The sequence below is a fragment of the Vespa velutina genome, chromosome 1 (assembly GCF_912470025.1).
Source record: "Vespa velutina chromosome 1, iVesVel2.1, whole genome shotgun sequence".
NCBI lineage: Eukaryota > Metazoa > Arthropoda > Insecta > Hymenoptera > Vespidae > Vespa > Vespa velutina.
The window spans coordinates 12,557,797-12,583,163 of NC_062188.1; the positions used below are offsets into that span (position 1 = coordinate 12,557,797).

General features: G+C 41.6%; 2 protein-coding genes across 4 annotated transcripts; one reads left to right on the forward strand and one right to left on the reverse strand.

The window, feature by feature from the left end:
- Window positions 1-219: 219 nt before the first annotated feature.
- LOC124948349 (28S ribosomal protein S5, mitochondrial) lies at window positions 220-2,906 on the reverse strand. The gene is made up of 6 exons (XM_047491832.1): window positions 2,029-2,906; window positions 1,847-1,942; window positions 1,427-1,774; window positions 1,125-1,355; window positions 820-1,019; window positions 220-750 (listed from the first exon to the last, which is right to left on the reverse strand). Exons 1-6 carry the CDS (start codon window positions 2,096-2,098, stop codon window positions 355-357), a joined length of 1,341 nt encoding a protein of 446 aa, XP_047347788.1. The 5' UTR covers window positions 2,099-2,906; the 3' UTR covers window positions 220-354.
- Window positions 2,907-3,275: 369 nt separating this feature from the next.
- On the forward strand, window positions 3,276-25,367 carry LOC124948337 (homeobox protein Nkx-2.4). 3 transcript variants are annotated; one of them, XM_047491800.1, is made up of 4 exons: window positions 3,286-5,540; window positions 7,473-7,783; window positions 18,467-18,553; window positions 23,492-25,367. In XM_047491800.1, the coding sequence occupies exons 1-4, from the start codon at window positions 4,667-4,669 to the stop codon at window positions 23,834-23,836; spliced, it is 1,617 nt and encodes a 538-aa protein (XP_047347756.1). In that variant the 5' UTR covers window positions 3,286-4,666; the 3' UTR covers window positions 23,837-25,367. The 3 variants fall into 3 exon arrangements, with proteins under 3 accessions (XP_047347774.1, XP_047347756.1, XP_047347766.1); XM_047491810.1 differs by having other exon boundaries at window positions 3,287-5,540; window positions 7,482-7,783; XM_047491818.1 differs by lacking the exons at window positions 18,467-18,553; window positions 23,492-25,367 and adding an exon at window positions 12,102-12,490 and having other exon boundaries at window positions 3,276-5,540.

Consider the following 25,367-nt stretch of genomic DNA (forward strand, 5'->3'; position numbering starts at 1 on the left):
TATCTATCTTAATTTAGTATAAACATAAAATTGTAATGAATCTGAAAAAGTATCGAAACTTACTAAAATGTTTAAATAATAGAAATTTTGTATACAAATGTCAATTTAAAAATCAAAATTTAGCACTGCAAAAATGGATATATATATATAAAATTTACATAAAAATTAATTACATAGAGAAAATAATAATATAATACAAGAGGATAAATGGGATCGTAATTTTTCATTTGATTATAATTTTATTCATAGATTCTTTCTTCAAATCATTCTTTAATTTTACTTTTATGAGTGTTATTAGTCACATTTTATTTACAACTAAATAGATTCCTACAATCTTGAAAAAATATTCTAAAATTATTCTCCCTTCGCTTCTTTTTCTTCTTGCACCCGTTTCTTAGACCATAATACTTCTCTTGCTTCTGGATATTTATCAGCAAGGAAACTACGAACCACACCATATTCTGCAAGTAATCTTAATTTAACATCTTTTTTATTTCTAATACGTTCCATTCTTCTTTGACGTATAATCCAAGAATCAAGCTTAGTATAAAATGGGGGAGGTTTCTTTTTCTTCAATATAATATTTCCGTCCATTAAATATTGACTAAAATCTAAAATTTCGTCTGGTTTTATTTCGTCTTCTGTCCTACAACGAGCTGGAGAGGCAACAACGACAGGAAAATCGTCGTTTTCTTTTCTAAATTCGACCAAATGTAATTGCTTCTCATCCGCCATTTGTTGGAATGTTTTCTATAAATATATAGTATATAATTTATTATTAACAAAGGATTAAAATGTTAAAAATTTCTATTATTTCACCTGCTGTAAAAGACCCATCAAAAATGCTTTAACGATGTTTTGATAATTTATAGCACCTTCTACTTTAGCGTAAATGTCCTTTATACCAATCGCTTGGCAACAACATTTTATCACTCTATGGCAAATGAGACCATACCCTTCGTACATTTTATGTACGTATATCTTTGTCCTTCCACATTGTGTAAAAAAATCATGCATCACTACATCAATACAATTAGTATATATAATATATATAAATATTATTAATACTTTTTTATATAACTTTACCTAAATTTATATGTAAAAAAGGTAATAATATATATTACCAGTATGATCATTGTATCTATTAAAGTACATCACTTTGGTTCCAGCTTTTCTCTTGGCTATATTTAGACTCTGTTTTATTTCCTTTGATTTTGCTATGGCATATCCAGCTAATCCGTTTCCATTACCAGTTATAACCATTGTACTAATCCTATTTTTACGTCCTAAATTATGAGTCATAGTGGATACTACCTTAGATTCCAGTACCCATGATTCAAAGCCATCAAATGTATCTAGACAGTAACATTTTGAGTTATATAGTGTATATATTAAGTTCTGTAGAAACGATAGAAAAAAATATTACCTTCACCCACTGGTTCAGGAGGACCTATTTTCATGCCTCCAGGTTTATGACTTGTCCAACCACGTTCCAAAGGACTCAATTTAATGGATTTGCGAACTGATATAGAATCACGTAATTTAACAAGTTTTTCTTGTCTTTCAGGATCCTCTGGTAGTTTCTTTTGAGTTAATATTTCTTTTCCTCTAATAATTGGAATATTTAACCCAGGAAACTGTATTGGAATTCTACCCTGGCCAATAATTTGACCTTTATTTAAATCCTTTTTTCTTGCCAATCCACGTGCTCTGCCTCTCCGTTTACCTGCATTGCTAACGCTGGTTACACCTTTCCATAATTGTTCAGCAGGACCTATATAATTGTTTAATTATAAGCATAAATAAACAAGATAGAAAAACAAAAAATTAAGAAACAAGTACTTACGTTTATTAAAAAATGCCGTACTCCGACTATTGTCGATTAAGGGAATATGAGACTTTAAAAAATTATGTTTATAAATGGAAGAAAAAATCTTGTTTCCTAAAAGAAAATGAGATAGATAAATATTGTCTATAAAACTAAGATAAAAAAATTTCTATACTGATGAAAACTTTTAAAAAGTATACCATTTTCCACGACATAATAATTTTTTAAAGAATTAATTGTTCCAAATAATCTTAATACGCGAGATGCCATTTCCTTGATGAAATAGAAAAAAGTGAGGTTAAGAATTAGAATCAATAGCTTTTAACATGATAGAATCATAGATGGTGCTGCATTCTGGAAGACATGCTCAATGCTCAATTTATCACACAGATGTCGATCGTAGCTTTATTGGAACACGAATTATTTTCAATCAAACAGAAAGTTATTTTTCCCGCGTTGTTTTTTTCGATGAAAGTCCTCCTCTTTCTATCGTCTCGAATAACCAAAAATTTGTCTTCTATAATCGAAGATTAAGCTCTGATACCAACCATAAGATTCAAGATTAATTTCTAAGAAATCGTTTTCAAAGGGAAAATATTATAAGAGAAAATCATATTCCAATCTCAGGAAAAGTCATTATGACGATTTTGGAAATAGATACGAAAAAAAAAGTAAAACGATTTAAGATCTTTTGATAAGCAGATTCATTCTTTGAGCTATCGAAACACTTCACCGAAGAAACAAAAACAACTGCAATGTCGAAAATCGCGAACCCTTCATTCTTCGTTCTTATATCAGTTTAAGATTATCCCAAGTTCGTATTTATCATTCGTTTCGAAGAAGCAACGCGCAAATAGAAGACTACGCACAAATCACGTTTCACATTACTTTCGCTTTCAAAAATACAGAACACATGACGAATATTCCGAGGAAAGAGAGAAAGAGGAGAAAAACGTGTCTCCAATCGAAGAACACAAAAATTATGTGTTAAGGAATAATTTTATCGACGGCACGATCAGAGCCTTTCTAGTCTCGTTTCGTTTCCCGCAGACTTTCCCGGATCCGCGATCGTCTTCGAAAGAAATAAGGACAGACAGAAGAAAGGAAGAAAGGAAGGAAGAATGGAATGAAAAGTGGAAGGGCGGTGGTTCAGTTGGAGGAAACGGAGGGGGTTTAGTTAAGGCGTGACTCGATCAGCCATGGTATGCGCTGATAGGAGAGAAATAATGACCAACGGGACGCACAAGTGTATCGTACGACGAATGATTGCGCGTCTCGGCGTGGTCGGTAGCGAGCCAATCGCCGTTCCTAGACACGCCCCATGGCTATCCGCAGCCAATAGCAGAGGCCGAGAGGATAAGAGACATAGAAATAAGCTCTCTCGGTGGGAGGGCGCATGGAGGAGCACATCAGAGAGTCTCTCGGGTGCCCCTCTCCACGCGCGGCTGTACCCACCCGAGAGAGAGTGGAAGCCCTTCTCTCACACGCAAAAGGGGACATCTCATCACGACTCTTGGTAGCAGGCACTTCTCCGTAGTGGGCACTCCACTCATCGTGTCGTCGTACGGGTTCTCCGCGAGAGCCTGTGGAGCCTCCGCTCTCGGGTCGTGTGAGCGTGCGAGCGAGCAAGCGAGCGAGCGAGCGAGCGCGAACGGCCGAGCGCGCCGGTTGAGTGGGTCTAAGCGGCCGTGAGGACCTCTCCAGGAGTACCCGACAGTCCTCTCCATTCATTCATCCATCCATCCACCCATCCATCCATCCATCCGAGGAAGCGAGCGAGCGAGCAAGCAAGCGAGCTAGCGAACGAGCGAACGAACGAACGAACGAACGAACGAACCAACGAACGAACCAGCCAGCCATCTAGTCAGCCAGAAAATCAACCAGCCAGCCAGCTAGCCAGCCAGCCAGCCAACTCGCCAGCGAACCAACGAACAAAGTGCCAAGGCAAGACGAGGCGAAAGCCGGTTCGAGTCAGGTTAAGAAGCCAAGTCGAGCCTAGCCAGCGAGAATCATCCAATCTATCCATCCATTCATTCATCCATCCATCCAACCAACCAACCAACCAACCAATCAGCCAGTCAGCCAACCAGCTATCCATCCATAGACCTGCTACTACTCTTCTAGTGAGGAAGAAGGTGGAGGCAAAGAGCAGAGTGGTGTACATCTACAGAGGGTCGAAGGACTCGAAGAGGGCCGCGAGTGATTTCAGTCGGTCGGCGGCCGGCCTTGCCGGTCACTCTGCTCCCTCCTCGGCCGCCGACCGTCGCATTGCCTTGTGTCGGGTCGGGAGTGAGTGTGCGAGTGCTCGCGTTACCGTTTGCCATCCGTCGTCCGGAAAGGGCCGACGACGGCATGGCGACGGTGAGAACAAACGATCGGTCAACGATCGGTCCGCGCGCAAACTTTCTATCGTCATCGACGTCATTGTCGTCGTCGTCGTCGAGGTGAACATCACCAAGGTGAACACATCGCCGAAGTGAACGGCGCCTAGAGGTGAACGCCGTCGTGAATGCTTACAAAAAGAAAATGTGCCGTGTGTCGAGCCGAGGAGTCAGTGAGTGACGCCGTTAGCGTGTTATTGCGCGCGCGAGGAATCACCGTCGCGAGGATTACCGCGAGGATTACCGCCTCCGAGGTGAGCCGCTGCCCGCCGGCGAGCGTGGCAGCAGCTACGGTACCGTCGCGATAGATCGCTATCCATCCTCCGCTTCCTCCTCCTCCGCCTCCTCTTCCTCCTTTTACTACTCCTCATGTCGCGCCGTTTTCGCGACTAGCACCGGCCTCACGATTCCGCGAAGCACGAGCTTCAAGTACTTTGACGGCGTCGGGCTCGCCGAGATGAGCGGTGGCAGCGGCGGCGGCGGCGGAGCTAGCGGTGCCAGCGGAAACGGCGCTGGGAATCAGGCGAGCGGAAATGCGACTACTTATCATCAGCATCAACAACAGCAACAACAACAACAACAACAGCAACAACAACAACAACAGCAACAACAACAACAGCAACAACAGCAGCAGCAACAACAGACGCAGCTAGAGCAGGCGAGTCTCCTGCCGGATTTGAACAGCATCGATCTAGCGATAAGTCTTTCGCCGAAGCAACACTCATCGCACGTGCAGGCCGGGGGCGGCGCTCACACGACGCCGTTCAGCGTGACCGACATCCTCTCGCCGATGGAGGAGTCATATAGAAAGTTCGATCTCGTAGCAGCGGCCGCGGCGGTCGGAGTCGGCGTCGGCGTCGGAGTAGGCGTTGTTAGCCACCCCCAGGGTTCGCCGTACGGTAACGCCTGCGGCGCGAGAGTCGCTGGTAACACCGGAAGTTCGAGCGCGAGCAGCGGGAGTCCACCGCTCCACGGCGGCTCAACGCCCGGCGGTAGCACGCCCGGTCCTGTTACCGGGAGCGCCGGGAACGGTAGCGCCGGTACCGCCGGCACCGCCGGAACTGCCGCCGGTGCCGGAGCCGGAGGTGCGGCCGGTGGGAGCGCCGCTGGGACACCCGGTATGACCGCCATGGGTAATCCTTACGCCACGATGCAGCTCACCTCGCAATATCAATACTGTACCGCCGAACTTTCACCTTATCATCATGCCGGACCAACTGTCGCCGGTACCGCCACTGTTGCAGACCCCATGAGATCTCACGCCGTTTCGACTCATCATCATCCTTGGTACGCACCGGCACCACCGACCACCAACGATCCCCGTTTTGCCAGTGAGTACCTACTATAGATAATAGTATGTCTAGGTTTTTTTCCTATGTTTTTTTCTACGTCTTTTTTTCTTTTTCTTGTTTTGTTTCTTTTATACGTACCTACCTAAGTATACATATATATATATATATATATATATATATATATATATATATATATATATAATATATATATATATATATACACACACATATATTATACTTTCCCTCGCATGCGGTGTCCTTTTTCAAAGTCCATTCTCTTCCTTCTTCTCTTCGTTGCCTTCCTTTTCTCGTATTTCCTAAAACCGACGACTGAAATACTACGAAATCGCGCGCAAAGAAATAAATAACGACTAGCTTTATATGATCCACGAATTTCGTTTTTCAAGCTTCACAAAAGAACTTTCTTTTTCTTCTTGTTCTTGTTCTTCTTCTTCTTCTTCTTGTTCTTCTTGTTCTTCTTCTTGTTCTTCTTCTTCTTCTTCTTCTTTTTCTTAGCATCTAAGGACATCGTCCTTCGGACAGTCGTTTCTCTCTCTTTCTCTCTCTCATTCTCTCTCTCGTACACGTCACTCTCTTCGTCTCGGCTTAACGGGAGCCAAGCGACCCTTCCTATCGATCTTTGCCTATCGAGAAGTGAAAGAGCGTATGGGAGATTTTAGTTAAACAAATAAGCTCCGGTATCCTCGAGTAAAAGGGAGACTTAAGTCGAGGATACCGTACCTCGAGCACATCTCGCCGAAATTCGATTTCCTATAAACCCAAATGCATGATGGACCTTCTCGAAAGTAAGTATATCTAATTGAGTCGGCGCACGAATATTCCTTTAATTTCTATCAAGTTTATCGGAAAAAAAGAAAGAAAGAAGAAAGAAAAAACAAAACCTACATCTCGTCGATCGAATTTTAAAACGTCGATCTATCCAACGAGCTTTCTACGAACGCGTTGTTCGTTCGTCAACACCGATCTTTCCTATAGGAGAAGGTTTATACCGAAACATTCATCCACCGACCCGTCAGTCACTACTTTTGTGTTTCCATTGTTCTCGTTCGGTGTCGATCGGGTCTAGGATAAAAGCTGCCTTTCATCGTTGCATCGTGAAAAAAAGAATTAAAAGATATGAGCCTGTCGATAGTTTCTCCGTTTATTCATAATCGTTCATTTTCCACGATTTCAATCGCGTTTCAGTAACCGCAACGATATTACATATACAGATAGAAAATACCTATACGGCTTTGAACGCGTTACAGTTTTCGAATTTTTATTTTTCTAATTGAAAACAATTGGAGAAATTCCTTCTGTAGGATTTTCGAAGGATTCTTGCGATATTTGAATGCGTCGATGAACTCGATGATGCGAAATGTGCGATGAAAATACATTTAACGTCTGAGCGTAAACATATTCGAGGGTCGTTTGTTCCTGGATTCGAGTGGGCACTTCTCGGTTGTCCTCTTCCTCCTTCGATAAGAGCAAAGAGTAGATAATAATTCCTGTTGGATATCTCCTCGGACCTCCCGCGTTCTCGCGATGACGCGGCACTTTGTAAGCTGAAATCGTTCCTTTTGTCCGAACGGATGAACGGTCGTGGCGCGTTCCTTCCTGACAGCTTCTCGCTGACTGACGAGGGACGATCGGCTCGTTGAATTTCAGTAGCTACGATCACGAAACTCATGGGTTTCGAGTTCGTCGGCTCTTCCTACAAGTATTCCACTTTCGCTGTTCCTTCCACGAATTAAAACGAAGAATCATAAGAACGATGACCCTCCTCAACCTTTCGATATTTTTCAGTGAATACTCTTTTAATTCTACTCTAGGAAAAATTTGTATTATAGTTCGATATTTTATTAAAGATAGACCGATAAAAAAGCAACCTTATCGGAGAAAGCAATTTTATTATGATATGCTTATATAAGAAATCGATTGAAAAAGTTTTATCCTCGATTTCTCCAATATGTTTTGCAGTCTCGCGGCTAATGGGCGCCGCGGCGGCGGGCGCCGGGGCCAATGTGGCCGGGTGCTCGGTGGGCCAGTCGATGGGAGACGTTACCAAATCCTCTGGCATGGGCGTTGGCGTCGGCGTCGGAATGAACGTTGGCATGGGCGTCGGTACGATGCAATTTCCCCTCGCGCAGAGGCGGAAGCGTCGAGTTCTCTTCACCCAGGCCCAGGTCTACGAGCTCGAAAGGCGCTTCAAGCAGCAAAAGTACCTAAGCGCGCCCGAAAGGGAGCATCTTGCTTCCCTCATTCATCTCACGCCAACGCAGGTGAGTACTTACTCTTTAAATCCTTTTTGTTCTCTCTCTCTCTCTCTCGTTTTCTCTCTTTCTTTCCTTCTTTCTTAACACTTTTTTTTTTACTTTAACGTCGTTGATAAAAATTTCCAAAGAAAAGATGTAAAAAAATGTAGGACTTTTTGTTATTACAACGCCTCCTCTATACCTTGGTTTCCGATATATTCCGCTCGATTCGACTCGAACTACGCATAGCTACCTATACGACATGATTCTCGAGCAAGGTACCAACGTACGCATGTATGTACATACCTCTATATACCTATCTACCTACCTATTTACGTACCTACGCTAGTACCGCGCGCCTAACTGCATACCTACTGCCTATAACGTATAGGCACATCACCGCGTCGAGGATTAATTGCTGAGAGGAGATTAATTGCCGCAACCAGGTGGTTGATGCTGCAAGTACGCGCACGCCTCTCTCTCTCTCTCTCTCTCTCTCTCTCTCTCTACCTCTTCTCCGATCGGATCGATCGACCTCCGGGAGGCGTGGGTGCCGTGCCACGCTCTCTCGTACTTTCCGTCGATGCCTTTTGTTTCTCCCTCAAAGAGAGAAAGAAAAAGAAAAAGAGAGAAAGAGAAAAAAAGAGAGAGAGAGAGAGACAGAGAGAATTACGAGGCAACTTCTGCCAAAGAAGTATACCTAGTCGTCGGACGCGCGAGTCGTGTGAGTACCTACCTCTACGAATCGATAAACTTGACTGCTGCTAATTAGAAAAATCTCTTGGCGTTCTTCTCTCTCTTTCTCTCTCTCTCTTTCTCTCTCTCTCTCTCTCTCTCTCTCTCTCTCTTTCTCTCTCTCTCTCTCTTTATATTACTCGTTCGCTCACTCGCTTGTTCTACCTACCTATATCGAGAAAAAAACTCTTGACACTGCATCGTCTAACTGGATTAAGCGTACAATTCATAGTGTGCATGCGAGAGAAAAGTTACGGAAAAAAAATAGTAATTCAAGGCTCCGTCGGAAAGGTGATCGATTGATGGTAAAACATATTTCCTGATTTAGGAAATCGATTTCGTAGCCTATTTGCCTCCTATTATTCTCAATCGGATTCTCATTTGTGGTTTTTTCTTAATCTTCGTAAGAAACTTAAACGGATTATGACGATGACTACTATGGTCCCATCGTAAAGAGCTATCTCTCTTCATTGGACAGACAGGTCTGCTTGCCGTTGTCGTCGTCGATCACGTCGTTGCGACAGTCTGGCAACAATAAATAATTGTTGCGTAGCTCATTGGTCGCATCCTGCGTTCGTGCCATGCAGAAACGGGCTCTCCCCTCGTTCAGTCTATCGTTCCGTCTGTACTTTGTCTCTTTCTCTCTCTCTCTCTCTCTCTCTCTCTCTCTCTATCTATCTATCTCTCTCTCTCCTCTCCGTCTGTCGCTCGATCTCCGGCCTACCCACGATCCTTTTAATAAATGCCGACGCGACGACCAACTCGTTCATCCGCCAATGTGCGAATGTTAAGATGCCGAAAGCAATTCTTACGATCATCTGCAATGTTTAGAAACCAAACATGGATATTTTATCTTTAATTCTTCCTCTATTCTTTCACATTCTCTTTCACTCGATTTCATAATTCATCATCAAAATTCGAATTTCTGTTCATTCGAGAAACGATACAATCGAAAATAATTTCATGCGTTCACCAACATAGACGACATCTCTCGACGTGCCGTTTTCAAAGTTCTACTTTGGAAACTATTGGCTTGCGAGTCGATCGAGAGCGGAACCACCTAAAGAAGCTTGATTGCAATCAAGCGCGGATTTTGAGCGTACCATGCTTGAAACGATGGTACATAAGTTTCGTTAACGAGTTTCAGACTCTCTTGATGGCACTCGGATCTCGCTGTAGCCATGAATGGCGGCCATGAAGGCCATGAGGAAAACACTACCGAGGGACAGAGAAAGTCTCTGCCGTGTGATGTACGAGTTAAATGTAGGATAGGATGAGAGGGAGACGACGGAGACTGGGAGCTGTTGGATTTATATACATATACATATATAAATATATATGTGTATATATATATATATATATATATATATATATATCTTTTTCTCTCTTTCCCTCTCTCCTTCTCTCGCTTTCGCTCTGTGCACATCTATATATTATACGTAGGTATATAGAACAGACTCTTGAACTTCTGGAGACAAATAGAAGCTAAACGAGCGGCTCGTCCCACAGTAACGATTCGTATTCTGAATGTATGTATAAACTCACACGCAAAAACTGGCAACACGCACTAGTGAGTACTTACTAACGATCAGGACTACTTGAAATCTACCTACAAAGTTATATTGTGAATATGCGGAAGAGTCAAACAAATTGTTACCAAGTTTAATCGTGAATTTGAAAAAAAAAAACGGATTGATACGGATAAATTAAGATCCGACTTGAAGAAAGTTTCAAATGACTCACCTCGAAATCTTTCTTCGCGTCTGATTTAAATATAAAATACGAATAAAGAGTGAAAAAAAGGAAAGAGAGAGGAAAGAGAAAAAGAGGGAAATAGAAAGAGAAAGAGATTTAGAAAATGCTTTTACACTCACCCCTTTCCGAGCTTACGCGCAGACTTCGCACTCTTCCTTTTCTCTTCATATTTCTTTTATCCTAGTCCATAGAACATCTCTCTCTTCTTACGTTCTCCTCTCTCTCTCCTCCTTCTCTTTCTCTTTCTCTCTCTCTCTCTCTCTCTTTCTCTCTCTCTCTCTCTCTCTTTCGCTCTCTCCATTGGCGTCTCTTTGACACGGAACACACAGATGCGTCCTTCCATTTTGCGCTTGCATTGTTACTCCAAGTGCAGCCCCCTATTGTTACAATGCCCGGCCACTCCTGGCATTGTTAGCAGCATTGTTAGTATTATCGCTACTGTTGCGCGGCCGAGTGGCGAATGGAAAGCAGAGGGCCGGCGAGCCAGCTGCTCTCCGTCGAGTGCCGCATTAGAGGCAAATTACGCTACCTCCGTTTTGGACCACCCTCCCCGTTCATTCCTCTCACCCCGTTCGTTCTTCTCTATTTCAAAGCGTCGAAAAAAATTGTACCGATCGATTTATCGCCATTTTAAATCACACTCACACATACACACACACATAGAGAGAGAGAGAGAGAGAGAGAAAGAGAGAGAGAGAGATATCTGAATATTTACTTTGTAGCAAGAAGAATTTGTTCTTATGTAATTCATTTTATACTTAAGATTTAAAGAATTTTCGGAGATTAGCGTTTTCACGTTGAAGTCTTAGCTCTTAAACGTTTTTTTTTTTTCGATCTTTTTTAAAGTTCGTAAGCTTCCTTTCATCTTAGAAGTCCACCATAACGTTCTATAATTTTAACATGGCACTCAAGTGAAACCCACGATAGTTACAGATCTCGTTAAATCGGGAAATAAAAATTGAAAGAAAAAAAGGAGGAAAAACGGTGGACGAAAGAAAAATTAATTAGAAGGAACAGAAAAAGAAGAAAAAAGAAAAAAGAAGAAAGAAAAAAAAGAAGGGAAAAAAAGAAAACGGGAAAAAAAATATAGCGAAAAGTCGAGGGTCTTTTAGACCCGCCGCTGGTAAACGAAAGGGCGACATTAATTAAAGTGCAACAGCGCGACGGGTATGAACAAAAGTAACATTAATAAAAGCCCCAAGTTTTGCTCGCGGTAGTACCAGTCTGTACGTAAGGAAAAACAAATTTGCCGCGATAAAAGATTTCAAACTGTGCGAGAATTAACACGCGTTATACTATATGTACGTCAAATCAATTTCTCTGAGGCCAAACCTACTCCTAGTTTAGTTCGTAAAATCGATATTAACTTTTTCTATTTTCTATAATCCTTCCTTGCATTCCCTTACCTTTTCCCCCTTTATAAGAAGAAAAAAAAGAAAAAAGAAATCTCTACGGTATGAATAAACAAAACTCGACGTGTTACATCCTTATTATGTTTTCGTCGAGAAACGAGGCGAAGTCATTGAAATCGAATAGAGAAGCTCGAAGAGAACGAAGGAGAAGTAAGAGGGAAAAGAGAAAGAGAGAGAGAGAGAGAGAAAGAGAGGAAGAAAAGGAGAGAAAGAAAAAGATAAATGGAAGACAAAGAAGGTTGATAGAGAGCTCGTAGAAAGAGAAGAAACGGTAGAAGAGGGACTAAAAAGTAAAGGAGAAGGCAAAGGGTGTTGTAGGGTGAGTCGGAAAAACGCGAGGATCGTTCGCGCGATTGAGCCTCGAGGATAGTAATCATAATAATGGGTTTGCATACCACCAGAGTTCCTCTCTCTCTCTCTTTCTCTCTCTTTTTCTCTTTTAGTATGAAGCGCGCGCACGTATAAGGCTATGTCTGGAAACCACCCTTGTGCGTATCAGAAGAGGGATCGAGTCCAGAGAAGAGAGGAAAGCGTGCTCCGTTTCAATGCCGTGCAAACACGCTCGTCGTGTGCCTGTAAAGATCCGCGTAAAGAAGGATTCGATCGGTAGAATCCAAATACGTCCTCTTTTTCATCCTTCTCCCGTTGGATGAGGAGGGATCCTTTCACGCGCGAAGCCAAGGACGCGCCAAACGACGAGATATCTTTTATATACCAACCTACATATACATCACGCGGGTGCTTTTAACGACTTTCCATCAGGACGATTCGCGTCTTTTTTTGGAGACAAAGCTTTTTTGATAACTTTCTTATCAAACATTTTGACGTAATTATTTAAGTATAAACGAAAAAAGAAAAACTTTAATTTGATTTTAATATCATTTTTGGTATTGTTTTTTCTTTTTTCTTTTTTTTCTACTCAAAGAAAAATTTACATTCATCATGATAACATATATTATCATAGTTTTATAAGAAAAGGAATCTTTCATTTGTTGACAAAAGAAAATTTATTCGATAACTATAAATAAAATTATTATATTTTATGTACATATGTAAATGTATAGGTATGTATCATCTTCAGACGTCTTTCCAACTCGAGGAAATGTTTACGTTTACAACGACAGAATACTGTCTATTTTTTTTCTCTCTCTTTTCTTTGTATCAGAGAAAGAAGATTTGTCATGAAATTACAATGGAAGTAAAATTGTGTGGGGAGGAAAGAGATAGCGAAAGAGAGAAAGAGAAAGAAAGAGAGAGAGAGAGAGAGAGAAAGAAAGAAAGAGAGTGAGAGAGAGGAAGGGAGAGAGGAGAGGAAAGATCAATCTTTAAAATTAAAAAAAATCACATCTCGGAAACGGTGTCACACGCGACGATGAATTCGAGAGAGATACGAAATGAAAATTTCTTGGGTGGCGAAATGCGTGCGCTTAATTGGACGTCCTGCAACGCGTGCGCATATTCGTCGAGTGCACTCACGGCTCCCTCGCATAATAACGCACGCATGAATATGTCGTTGGCTTTTGCGGTCGGGGAAGAGGACTACCTCGGCTATGGCGTAGACATACCGGCAGTATGTGGCCACCGTAATTGCATTCCTCTTTCTCCTCTCTCTCTCTCTCTCTCTCTCTCTCTCTCTTTCTTTCTCTCTCTCTCTCTCTCTCTCTTTCTCTTTTTTTCTTTCTTTCTTTCTGTCTTTTTATCGTTGCGTCCACTCGTAGAATGGTCGATTTAAAATTTTATTAAAAATTTATTCGAGCTACGTTTCAAGGCCATTATTCGATTATTCCTTTTCTAAAACTGATTTCATGAATCTTTTGGCATAATAATCTTACAAATGAAAGGTGAATAGAAATAAAATGGATTTTTCATCGATCCCTCAAAAATATCGAGTCCTTTTCTGTAACGTCGAAAGAAAGAAGCAAGTCGGTTCGGAGACCCCTTGCTTGTCAAAAGTCCCAGCGGGTAATCGGTAAGTCATCCCGGCCAATGGCATTGAGTTAAAACAACAAAAGGGAGGTAGAAGCGTGTTTGCTCACGGGCTACCACTCAGCAGGGTCAACACGGGACAATTAACAGCTTTAATCATAATTTGACGTTGGTTGATCCCCGGTATTCGCAACTTCATCGCTGCTCGTCTATATTCTCCTAACGAGAGGAAACACAGAGGGCATCTAACCACTCGACTTTCGTTTGCACAAATGCCATTTAAGTCCGTATTTCCCTCGTCTTATATCCAATATGATATCTATAGCTATTCTCGTTTGTTCTCGTTCCCAATAACCGTATATCATATTTCTCTGTAAATTTTCGAAATCTTCTTGAATTACTCATTTTTTAATTACTCCTAATCGTCGTCATCTTGAAAGGTGTGCCGTAGGTAAAAATCACATCATTCGAAGTTCTTTTGAAGAAGGAGAATAATACGAGTCTCAGTCTTGAGGCTATAACGAAGCTTCAACGAGGCTTCTCCCGGATAATCCTTCGAAAGTTGGTTGCGGAGTGAAATTGCCCGAGGAGTTTAACTTGGATGGAGGGTGCTGCCGTAGCGGTGTCGGTGGTTATGTTGGCCGTTTCGCGTCAACCCCCGAATGTACGTTCCCGTAATGACGTTACGCTAACTCGATCAATCGTCCACTTTAAGCAACCCCTCTCCGGGCAACCAGCACGACCTTGCCTCTATCGTCGAGCACAAGCTCTAACAACTACTCGACGGCACCTGTACTACTCGTATCGACGCGACGCAGACGCAACTCATGAACGAGTACATATCTCGTGTCATTCTATGGATCACTCGATGAACCACCATCGAGATTTATCGCCATTCGATCTACGGCGATTTATTTTTTCCAATAGAAACATCCAAGAGTTTTAACGATACAAAAGAAAACAAAATAATAATAATAGTAACACCACTACTGCTACTACTATTATTACTACTACTACTACTACTACTACTACTACTACTACTAATAATAATAATAATAATAATAATAATAATAATAATAATAATAATAATAATAATTTTTTATAATGACTCTCTTCGTAAAAAATAATCCAACCACAAAATCGATCGATGAAACGGGTAAGAGAAAAGTTATTTCATTGGGCGAGAACCCGAAACCGCTAATATTCGAAGAATTAGACAGACGGTGGTTGCTCCTTGAGATACGGTCCATTGCACCGGTCCCCTTAAAATGCTTTCATTGCTGTGTTCCTAGCCAACGACAATGGGGTTACATAGGGATATAACGTGGCTTCTGCGAGTTATGTTCGTTCGGGCGAGAACTAACATATACCTACTACGTTAGTATGTAACATATGGACTCGGCCACAGCGAGCTTGAAAGCTTGAAAGCTTGAAACTTTTTATTATCTAACCATCATCTTGATTGATTGTTGTCATCGATGCAAAAACAGGTAGAATATCTGCCTACATATATTGTCAGAAAGAAAAAAGAAAAATTATTATGAAGAAGAACTTGGTAAAAAAAGAAAAAAGAAGGAAAGAAACGTTAGAGAGTTTGACACGAAAACGTAGCGATGGTAAGAAGAGAAGATGAAAAGTTTAGGTACGCTCGAGTAAACTCGTACGGGCTCTTGTGTTTACCTTCGGCGTGCGCGCGGATCGAGAGCGCAAAAAGGGCACCGTCGAGCAACGGGGGGTCCGACAGCGAGTTTACTTAACACAGACTACGGGACGGGGGGGCTTAGCTTTAACTTCCGATTAACTTGCGGGTTAACTTTTGCACAGGTAGGTAAATGAAACGCCTTCTAAAAGCGCCTCCGTAGATTTGTGATGGTCTTCGACAAAAAAAAAAGGCCCGTCTCTTCAAAACCAGATAGAAAGAGAGAGAGAGAGAGAGAGAGAGAGAGAGAGAGAGAGAGAAAGAGAGAGAAAGAGGGATGCTGTTTTTCTTCTTACTACCGAAACGAACCTGCCCGGCGGGCTTCAAACTAATTGCCGGAAAATGAGTGTTTTACTGCTCCTTTCGAGTCAATCATCTCAAGTTTCCATCCTTTTTCGACCCTCACAAGGTGACTTCAATAGAATCTTTTTCAAACGATAAAATGCGTTATTTTCTCAAAAAACTGAACAAGTTTCGATATAGACATCTTTCCTTTAAGAATATATATATATATATATATATATATATATATATATATACACATATACATATATATACATATTCGTATTCCATTCTTCCGACATTCGTTGTACATACGAGTAGTCGAATGTAAGTGGGCCACGCGTGTTTATCGACCTCTTCAAGTCGGTACGGTGTTCCTCCTGCTGGCGTCGTTTTCTCCTGCCAACAGTGGCTGCTGCCTTTTGCCTTCGCTGCTCTTGGCCAAATCTCGACGACCTTCGACGAGTGGATTATCGGTGGAAAAGGAATTAACGAACGGGAGCACCGAGAGGTACTTCCATCGTCTAGCACCTCTTTGTGGCTTTTAGATAAGGTCTCTCCCTCTCTCTCCCTTTTCTCGCTCCTACGTAAGCCTCCTGCTACTACTGCCGCTGCTGCTGCTACTGCTGTTACTGCTGCTACTGCTGCTACTGCTGCTGTTGCTGCTACTGTTACTTGTACTGTTCTACGAAAGACTACGTAAAAACATACGTGAAAACTCCCGCAACCCTGATATTACGAGGGCTTCCAAGCAAAGGGTCACACGAGTGCTGCTCTTGTGTCCTTAAAAAGTATTTTCTTTCTTTCTTTATTTCTTTCTTTCTTTCTTTCCTCGTGAGAGAAACACCTTTTTTTTTTCTTAAAAATAAAAAAAAAAAAAATAAATAAATAAATTCTCTTCCTACACAGAGAATATCCTGTTAGAAAATATAACACGAAATGTAAGAGCGATAAAGAGATGGTGCTTAGAAATGGTAAAATGTACTTTTGAAATTGAAACGAAATTGTTTCGAGCTCTGGTATATACTACTACGTTGAATCGTTTCTCGTTGGAAACTGGACGCGATCGTCCCTACTTTCTTTTCTTTTCTCTTCTCTCTCTCTCTCTCTCTCTCTCTCTTTCTCTCTTTCTCTCTTTCTCTCTCTCACGCTCATCTCCTCCCTGTAGCCTACGTACACACAAGTTATATCCCTATCTCGTTCAACTTTCTCTGTTTACACACCGCATCGTTGCGGGAGCGATGAACGGCCAGAGGAATGGCTGGGCGGACGAAAGAACGAACGAAAGAACGTACGAATGAACGTACGGACAAACGGACTGACGGACAAACGGACAGACTGACTGACGGGCCTTTCCCTTGAAATAACAATTCTCCCCGTCCATCTTTCGAATCTTTCGTTCTCACGTGGATACCACCGTGCAGACTCCCGTTTCTTGCCGTCGCGCGAACCAGGTATTTTAACGGAACTACGACGTACCTTCGTTTGCCGTTCTCTTCTCTTTCGTGTTTCTAACAAAAATGAATTTTGTTAAACCGATCGCCGACGTTTAATACTATATGTTCGACGTAGTTAAAATTCTTTCTTTTCGATTCGAGAATGACTTAGCGATTATATTCTTCGTAGAAAATGTCATGTGGCGTGAACCTAAGAAAAAAAGAAAAAAGAAAAATAAAAGAAAAAGCAAGAGGAACAAAGGAATAAATGAAAGATTTATGTTCTACGTAACACGCACGAGATGCATATACAATGGACGTGTATTACAGCACATTACGTTATTCAAATTATGAAGCAATATCCATTAGCGATTAGAAAGAAAAAGATATAATACTCGTGTTTCTTCGCAAACGCGTATCATTCGGATTCTGTATCGTACTTATTTAACTTACATATCATTCTCTCTCTTTCTCTCTTCTTCTCTCTTTTTCTTTTTGATCGGTGATTATCCGCTTATCGCCTTTTTCATAATGTCGCGCATTGTTTCGCTTTCAAAGAGGCGCGAAAGAGGAGAGGATTATGGTCGGAGAAGCGAGAGAGTCCATTGTTTCGAAAAACGCGATCAGGACGTCCCTGAAACGCAGGGCGCGTAATGCGCCGCATTGAGCATTAGAACGGATTATAATAAGGCGATCCTGTCATAAGCAGATGCCCGGATCCGATCTCTCTTTACACGCATGTAAGAGCTATTCTTGCTTTACTAGTTTTATACTTTTTCTTTCTTTTTTAACACTTATTCTCGGCTAATCTCAGCCAATTATTAAACATAAAAAAATATATACATATTTTATTTCTTTTGAAAATAATTTTAATTTTACACGCTTATTAAAAATGTTAAACTTATTTTTTATTTCTAAGTATTATTTACCTTTTACTTCTTTTTTTATAGATATTTATCGTGTTCAATTACTATAAAAGTATTATTATTTTTTTTCGTTTTTTTTTTTCCCCCAAATGATCCTACTCTGAATCATATAAGAAAAATGATGAACTATAGCGTAAAAACGAGGAAGAGAGTTTGCTTCGCGTACAATATTCGAATGTTAAATCTCTTTCGTAGAAATAACAGACTTACGAGATGGATTATAGGACTTGGGGGATCACGGACGCTTATGGTACGCTTTAAAGTATTTTCTACAAAGGGTGCTCCCTCTTACGAAAGCATCGTGCTCCTTACCTGACGACAGTTCGCGCCAACAAAACGTGCTCTTCTTGTTTAATCTAGAAAAAAGAGAAAAAGGGACAGGAAAAGTGTATCTACTTACTCAGAAACGTCACAAACTTGACACGAGATTATTATATATAGTGAAAATAATATAAAAACGAACATTTCTATCTCTTTTTCTTTTCTTCTTATGAAATTTAATATTTAGATACGTAGTAAAATTTCGTTTGTTGTTTCAGGTTAAAATCTGGTTTCAAAATCATCGATACAAATGTAAGAGACAAGCCAAAGAAAAGGCGATGGCCGAACAGAACGCTCAAAATCAGGTAAGTTAATAAATATTTTTATGATATTTTTTTCTCGACATGTGAGAGTGGATCCAAAGGAAAAAAAAAGAAGGGAAATAGAGAAAGAAAAAAAAAGCAGAGAACAGAGAAAGAAAAAAAAACCAAAGAAAAAAAGAAAAAAAAATTGTAATCGTTCGTTTCGTTCGAAATCAATCGGTTAATTTCGACGATATATTTTTTACCTATTTCTCGATGGATCGCTCTTTGAAAAAAAAAAACAATTTTCCGTATAACGCGACAGAGACGCGCATTGGGCAAAAATATCGAGCACTTTAGGATGAAACAGCTTTAAATGAAAAATACTTGGCGCCATATAAATCCGGGTATTCGCATTATATTTCCGTTTCAAGAGGGGACCACTCGGCGAACTCGAAGCGCTTCCGCATTCATTTCGTTATGCCATTCAAAATTTACGAGCGATGACGTTGCACTTCGCCCTGCAAAAAACACATGCATCAGAGAGAGAGAGAGAGAGAGAGAGAGAGAGAGAGAGAGAGAGAGAGAGAGAGAGAGAGAGAAAGAGAGAGAGAAGGAGAGAGAGGGAGAGAAAAGTAGAAAATGATTTCTTTTTTTTTCTAAATAGAAAACGTAGATACCAAAAGTCTAATATTTCGTCCAATCGTTCAATTTTGCATGTAATCGACGCTTGAAAAGACGCGATATCCTAAAGAGATATCTCGATTGCGAGTTGGAAACGTGCCCTGTCTCGATCTCTTGTACGCATCAACGAATACGAATCGGTTGCCCCCTCCTCCAAAAGAATAACATTCAAAAGAAACGAAAAGGGCCTTGCGATCGTCCCGATATACGAAGATTCCTCTTTGAATATATTATTCCTTCACGTATGCGGGATCACGAAAATCTCTTCTCGTCGCGCGTTAAAATCAAATCGTTCTATCGCTATCTCGGAATAAAATTTCTAGCACGAGCTCAGTCGAGTATGCGTGTTTATGTGGTAGTAGGTATTACTAGGATATAAAAGATTCATTCTCGACGCAACTCATGCGATTTGGCTTGGAAATTATTATTGTCAAATAATTTTTCTATAAACAGGCGGTATGATTTGCAATATTTCTTTAACATCTGTGTCCATCGAAATGTCAGCAGTTACGTTTGCTGATAAAACGTAATTGACGAAGCGATTACGTTGTTCGCACGTGTCATGCTAAACGGCAAGCTCGAAGAAAATAATGGAGCAGTAACAAATTCGTATCGACGAACGTTTTACGTTTTTTTTTTTTATTTTCTTCATTTTTTGTTTTATCTAAAAATATGCTTAGGATAGATATGCGACAGGTAGATAGGTAGATTCGTATGATTCTGTATATATGTATGTATGCATATATAGTTTTCTATACCAATGAGCCAGAAGTTCGAAAACGATTTTCATCGAAATTCGATGGCGATTGTGAAAGTCAACGGTTGGGAGAGTAGTAGGCGTCCAATAAAAATCCTCTTTCCTATCAGCCGCGTATCGCTTCGATATGAAGTGACGCTTATCCTCGCAGATTTTACAAAAATAACGTGTTTCCCGTGTGAGCGTTAACGAAGTGATTAAAACAAAGGGAATAACTCGGAAAAATATTTTCAGTATACGATACCGTATATGTATCATATTTGCAATTAAACAAAGATAATAATAACCGGTTTTTTATCGATTATAAATCGTCAATGTTTTCTGCTTCATTCTATAAATAATTAATTCGTTTCACAAAAAAAGAAAAAAATTCTTTAAAAATATTATCCTAATACAATAGTAAAAGAAGATTTTGAACAATTTATTGGTCTCTTTTAGGATCCATTCCTTCGGTAACGTTTAGGTAAAACCTTAAAATGTTCGGAGCCTTTTTCCTTTCAATGTAACAATAGAGCCGATATTGTCACCAACGAGCAGTAAACATCTATACAGTATTAATGGTGCTGAAAGTTATCTACTGACCCGATCTATCTATCGTTTCTTTCTCCCCTAGTTAGAGCACGCAAGGCCGAGCAACCACCCCATAATTTACTCGTTAGTTTTTCGTACCCCGTGGGTTCTAAACGTTTGGTGGCTGTCTCCCCTCTTCTCTTTCGCTCTTTTTTCTCTCTCTCTCTCTCTCTCTCTCTCTTTCTCTCTCTCTCCCTCTCTCTTGTCCGACTCGATTTCAATTCACAGTTTGTTTACTCTTGCCTTCTCCTACCCAACGACTCGCGCTTGTATCTCGATCTGGCTCGATGATACGTGTAATTGCAGAACCGCCTCCGCGGCTATATCGAACGGGTCCATACGAACGAATAGTTTACAAATACGCGCGCACACGTATATATGTACACGTACGTAGTTGACATACATAGACGTAGAGATTCTATAGCAAAGAGAGAAAAAGAAAGAGACCATCGGGCGTGGCCATAGCATCGACAATGTAATCGGTTGTATACAATCGAATAATTCTACCGGTGCGAATACCATAGAGCGAAGAATAGATACGTTTTACAAGGGGATAATTTGAACAACGCGAGTTTATTACTATCTATTATCGGGGAACTCAAAGAAAATAATATAATAAGATACAATAAGTATATATTTAAGTATCCGGAAAAGAATGTATTTTAATTCGACGACAATCAAACGAACGAGAATATATCACACAAATTTTAAATTATATTAAGAAAATATACGTGAAATATTTTTATATATAGTTTTAAACGATTACTTCAAATGCAGAAATTCAGAAAAAAGCGCAGCGGAATCTATACTGAAATGTGCGGCGTGGAAAAAGAAGATAGAAAGGCCGCTGTAACGTCGACGGTAGCGACGGCGGCGGTGGCGGCGGCGGCGGCGGCGGCGGCGGCACCAGTGGTGGCGGCTATGGCGGCGGTATACTGCCGTCGGTCGGGCTCAGATTTTTCTCTTTTTTTCGTTTTATTCCATTTTCTCCCCTCGTAGCGGTAAAAAATTTCAAGTGCCTGTGCGAGCGAGCGCAAAAGAGAAAGAGAGAGAAAGAGAGAAAAAGAGAAAAAGAAAGAGAAAAAGAGAAATAGAGAGAGAAAGAGAGAGAAAGAGAGAGAGAGAGAGAAGGATAGAAAGAGAGAAAGGAGAGGGGTGGGGTGGGGAGATCCTGCAGGGGTGCGCGGAAACGGGCTCTCGAGTGCCGGTCGCCATCTTGCCGTTGGTACAGTCACGCGCAACACCTGGATGCGAATCGGGACTACCAATACGACCATTCACATCGATCGACACCCTTCAACTCTTAGTGCGAAAAATCGTAGATCTAGTTTCTTTTTTGTTTTGTTTTATTTCCAATTCGAATAGATTTCTAAATATTGAAAGCAATAAGTTTGGATGAAATATATACTAGAGATGGGAGACATTGTTCGATAAAAATAATAATGACTTGACGAATCGGTTATCTTTTTTAAAGAGAGAAAGATTTCGTGGCGAGCAGGCACTTTTGTAGAGATCGTGGACCGTCTAATGTAATTACATGTGCGGTAAAACAGCAGTTATTAGATTTAAAAACCACTTCCCCATTTATAGAACCCATTGAATTCCATTCGTCGCGGAAACGAGAGGTCCCGGTAGAAATCTTTTAATATCCCTCCGCCTTCTTTGTTCGGTCGAAGCTTCTGTAAAGAGCCGAGATGGAGGGATGGTGAGGTAGGGTAAGGTTGGGTGGAGGTCTACCAGCGCAACCGAGGAGGTAGCTTTTAGTTAATTACATCAATTTCCACGAAGAGTGTTTTTCCCTGCAACACATTTCCTCGTCTGGAATCTCCGATAAATGGTTCGACTTGTTGGGGAAAAAAGAAAAAAAAAGAAAAAAGAAGTGCGTGTTCTTCGCGATAGCTACAGAGGAGCTTGGTATATTTAAAGTTATCGATAGCTCATTTGCTCTCATTTTCTCACCCGTGTGAAAAGTCGATCATGAAAATACGATTGCTTCCCGTTGATCGGTAGTCGCTCATCATCGTAGTTTCGGGCCTCATTATCTTCTCTCTCTCTCTCTCTCTATCTGTCTCTCTGTCTCTCTGTCTCTCTCTCTCTCTCTCTCTCTTTCCCTGTCTGTCCGTCTGTCTGTCTCTCTTTACCGTCTCTAGCGCTACTCGTCTCCTAAGCAGAGCTATTTTCGCCGGAAATCGTTTAACGCGCGTTGAAGTGGCTAAAGTGGCGTGACGCGTGACGCGCGCGCGGACCGTCATGCGTTTAACGTAATCGTCACTTTGTCAGCGTGAAGTGCATGGGCATGCCTGCACTTACGTCGTAACGTTCAACGTGTGTCCAAGCTAAGTTGGTAGCGGGGCTCTTGAGGTTCCTATCGACCTCGTAATTCTCTATCTCCCTCTCCTTTTTTCTCTCTCTCTCTCTCTCTCTCTCTCTCTCTCTCTCTCTCTCTCTCTCTCTCTCTCTCTCTCTCTCTCTCTCGCTTAACTTCCTATCACGACGTAAATTCCATGGTACGATACAAATGGAAGTTTTCGATCGGTCGTCGTTGAAGAGGAGTAGAAAATATGGACGAAGGAGAAAAAAAGAGTTTTAGCTTGATTTTTTGGAGCGATTATATTATTAAAAGCGCGTAGCTTGGTCGTCCGGGAGATCGAAGAGGAATGTCGTGTAGCGAGTGTTGATACAGCTGAGTGGTCGTCTCGGCAGGTACTCGGTTGTTGGCTCGCTTCGGCTTCTGTTTGGCATGCTAGCGGTAAGCGTAAAACGTAGAGGCGGTCGACGGTAGCAGCAGCGTTCCGCTGCGTAGTGTTTGTTCGCGAGGTGAGGTTTCAGTTCGCTGAATTTCGAATTAGTCGGTTAGCTATCCGTTGTAGGATAGCAATGGGCGCAATAGATAGATAGATAGATAGATAGATAGATAGATAGATAGAGAAAGGTTGTTGGAAGGTTGAAGAAGAGTACAAGTGGTAAAAGACAATACGCGTGTGTTTCAGAGCGCGAGCTCGCCACGGCGGGTAGCGGTGCCGGTACTGGTGAAGGACGGGAAGCCCTGCGGGAGCGGAGGCGGAGGCGGAAACGAGGGTAGCCGCGGCGGGCCTAGCGCCGCCCTGGCGAGCCCCGCACCCCACATGACGGCGGCCTCGAGTCCCCACGGCTCACACCATGCCGCCTCCTCCTCGGTGTCGCATCATTCGGTGGTGGGAGTGAGTCACGTGATGACCTCCAGCCAGAGCCTCCAGCATTGCTCTTACACACGGACGGGAGCCCAGCAGAGCATGCAACAGCAGCAGCAACCGCAGTGCGGCGCTTATCTACCCTTGCAGAGCCGGGCTTGGTAGTGCGCGCCATCCGCGGCGGGGGCCGCGGCCTACGCCAATCCCTCCGTTACGGGCCCATGGACCCTCGCCGCGGATACTGCAGCTGCCTGGTACTCCATTCCCGACGACAGCAACTAAAGGACGAATGGAACGGACCGCGAGCAATCGTCTTTTATATCGATCGATCCCTCGATCGATTCCTGATCAACGTAATTTTTTTATCCAACTCTGCTATGGCCTTCCTTACGAAGTCTAGTAGATATAAGACATACAATTTTCGCGGCCCGCTCTTCAAGGACCTTTTCAACGATTTTGCCTCGTCAATATTCTCGGGAATGATCTAAGAACGGAGGATGTGCGCGAATTATTTCTTATCGGACGTTAAAGTCGCATGGTGATTTTAGTGGAAAAAAAAGAAACGCCGACTCGAAAAACGCGCGAGTGAACGGACAAACAGAATAGAATATCTAATAATCGTTTACTTTACCCTACGCCTACCTTATCAACGATTTCACGTGCGTCATCACCAAAGTTCGATCGAACGGCGATCTCGTAGAGACGGCCATCGATCGTTCGTCGATTATGTGAGATATCCGGCGATGACGAGCAATGTAAATTTCGCTTAGATGCGAATGCAAACAACATCAGTCATCGTTTTTACGTGTACGTCGCAAAAGAAGCTTTCTTACAAGTCGACCTTTCAATCGGCGATAAAGGATTTTAATTTTAAGAGCCTATCCTTTAGCGTAAATTAGTTTTTTAATCTTTCTGATAAAATCGGAGATGTAAACAAAAGTGCTCCGCATTCTTTAACGAAAGATCAAAAGTTTTTTCTTTCTTTTTTTTTTTTTGTTTTTTCCCCGAAAAGAAAAAAGAAAATCCCTTCCATTTAACTTCCTTTTTCGTAAAGAAGATTTGCAAAACTCTGAGAAGAAAGAACATACCATTTTATATCGCAATGTTCCAATTTACTTGTCTCAAAGGCACGAACGAAGGTATCGATTTCAATTACGCGAAACCGTACACCCAGTGTCGGCGCACATTCACTGACTCGATTTCACCGAACGCGGAACGCGAGACGCATTCGTTCAACATTGTTGTATCGGTGAATACAGGAGTCCCCACGAGCCTGTTGCCAACGCAACCCGTCTGCTTTGTGTCGCTAATCGAGTCGATCTAATTGAAATCCAAATTTGCTTTGATTGTCACTCAACGTTAGTGGAGTTAACCGTTGGCGTTCATTGATCCCTATCTAACGCTAACAATCTGTATAAAATTCTAGGACATATAGTTTTTTATTTTCTATCCACCCCCCTCCCATATAAAAAAAAAAATCTTTACGTCCATTCTAATTTATTTGTTAATCGAGAATTGTTCGCGTAAAGAAAATTTTTCTCCATTTTTTATTATTTTTTTCTTTTTTTCAACGAAATCAAGACGTCGACATTTTCGAGACACTATTCGTCGAAAGTTCGACCGTACGAAATTCAACAATGAAGAAGAAGAAAAATAAGAAAAAGAGGAAGAGGAAGAGGAAGAGGAAGAAGAAGCA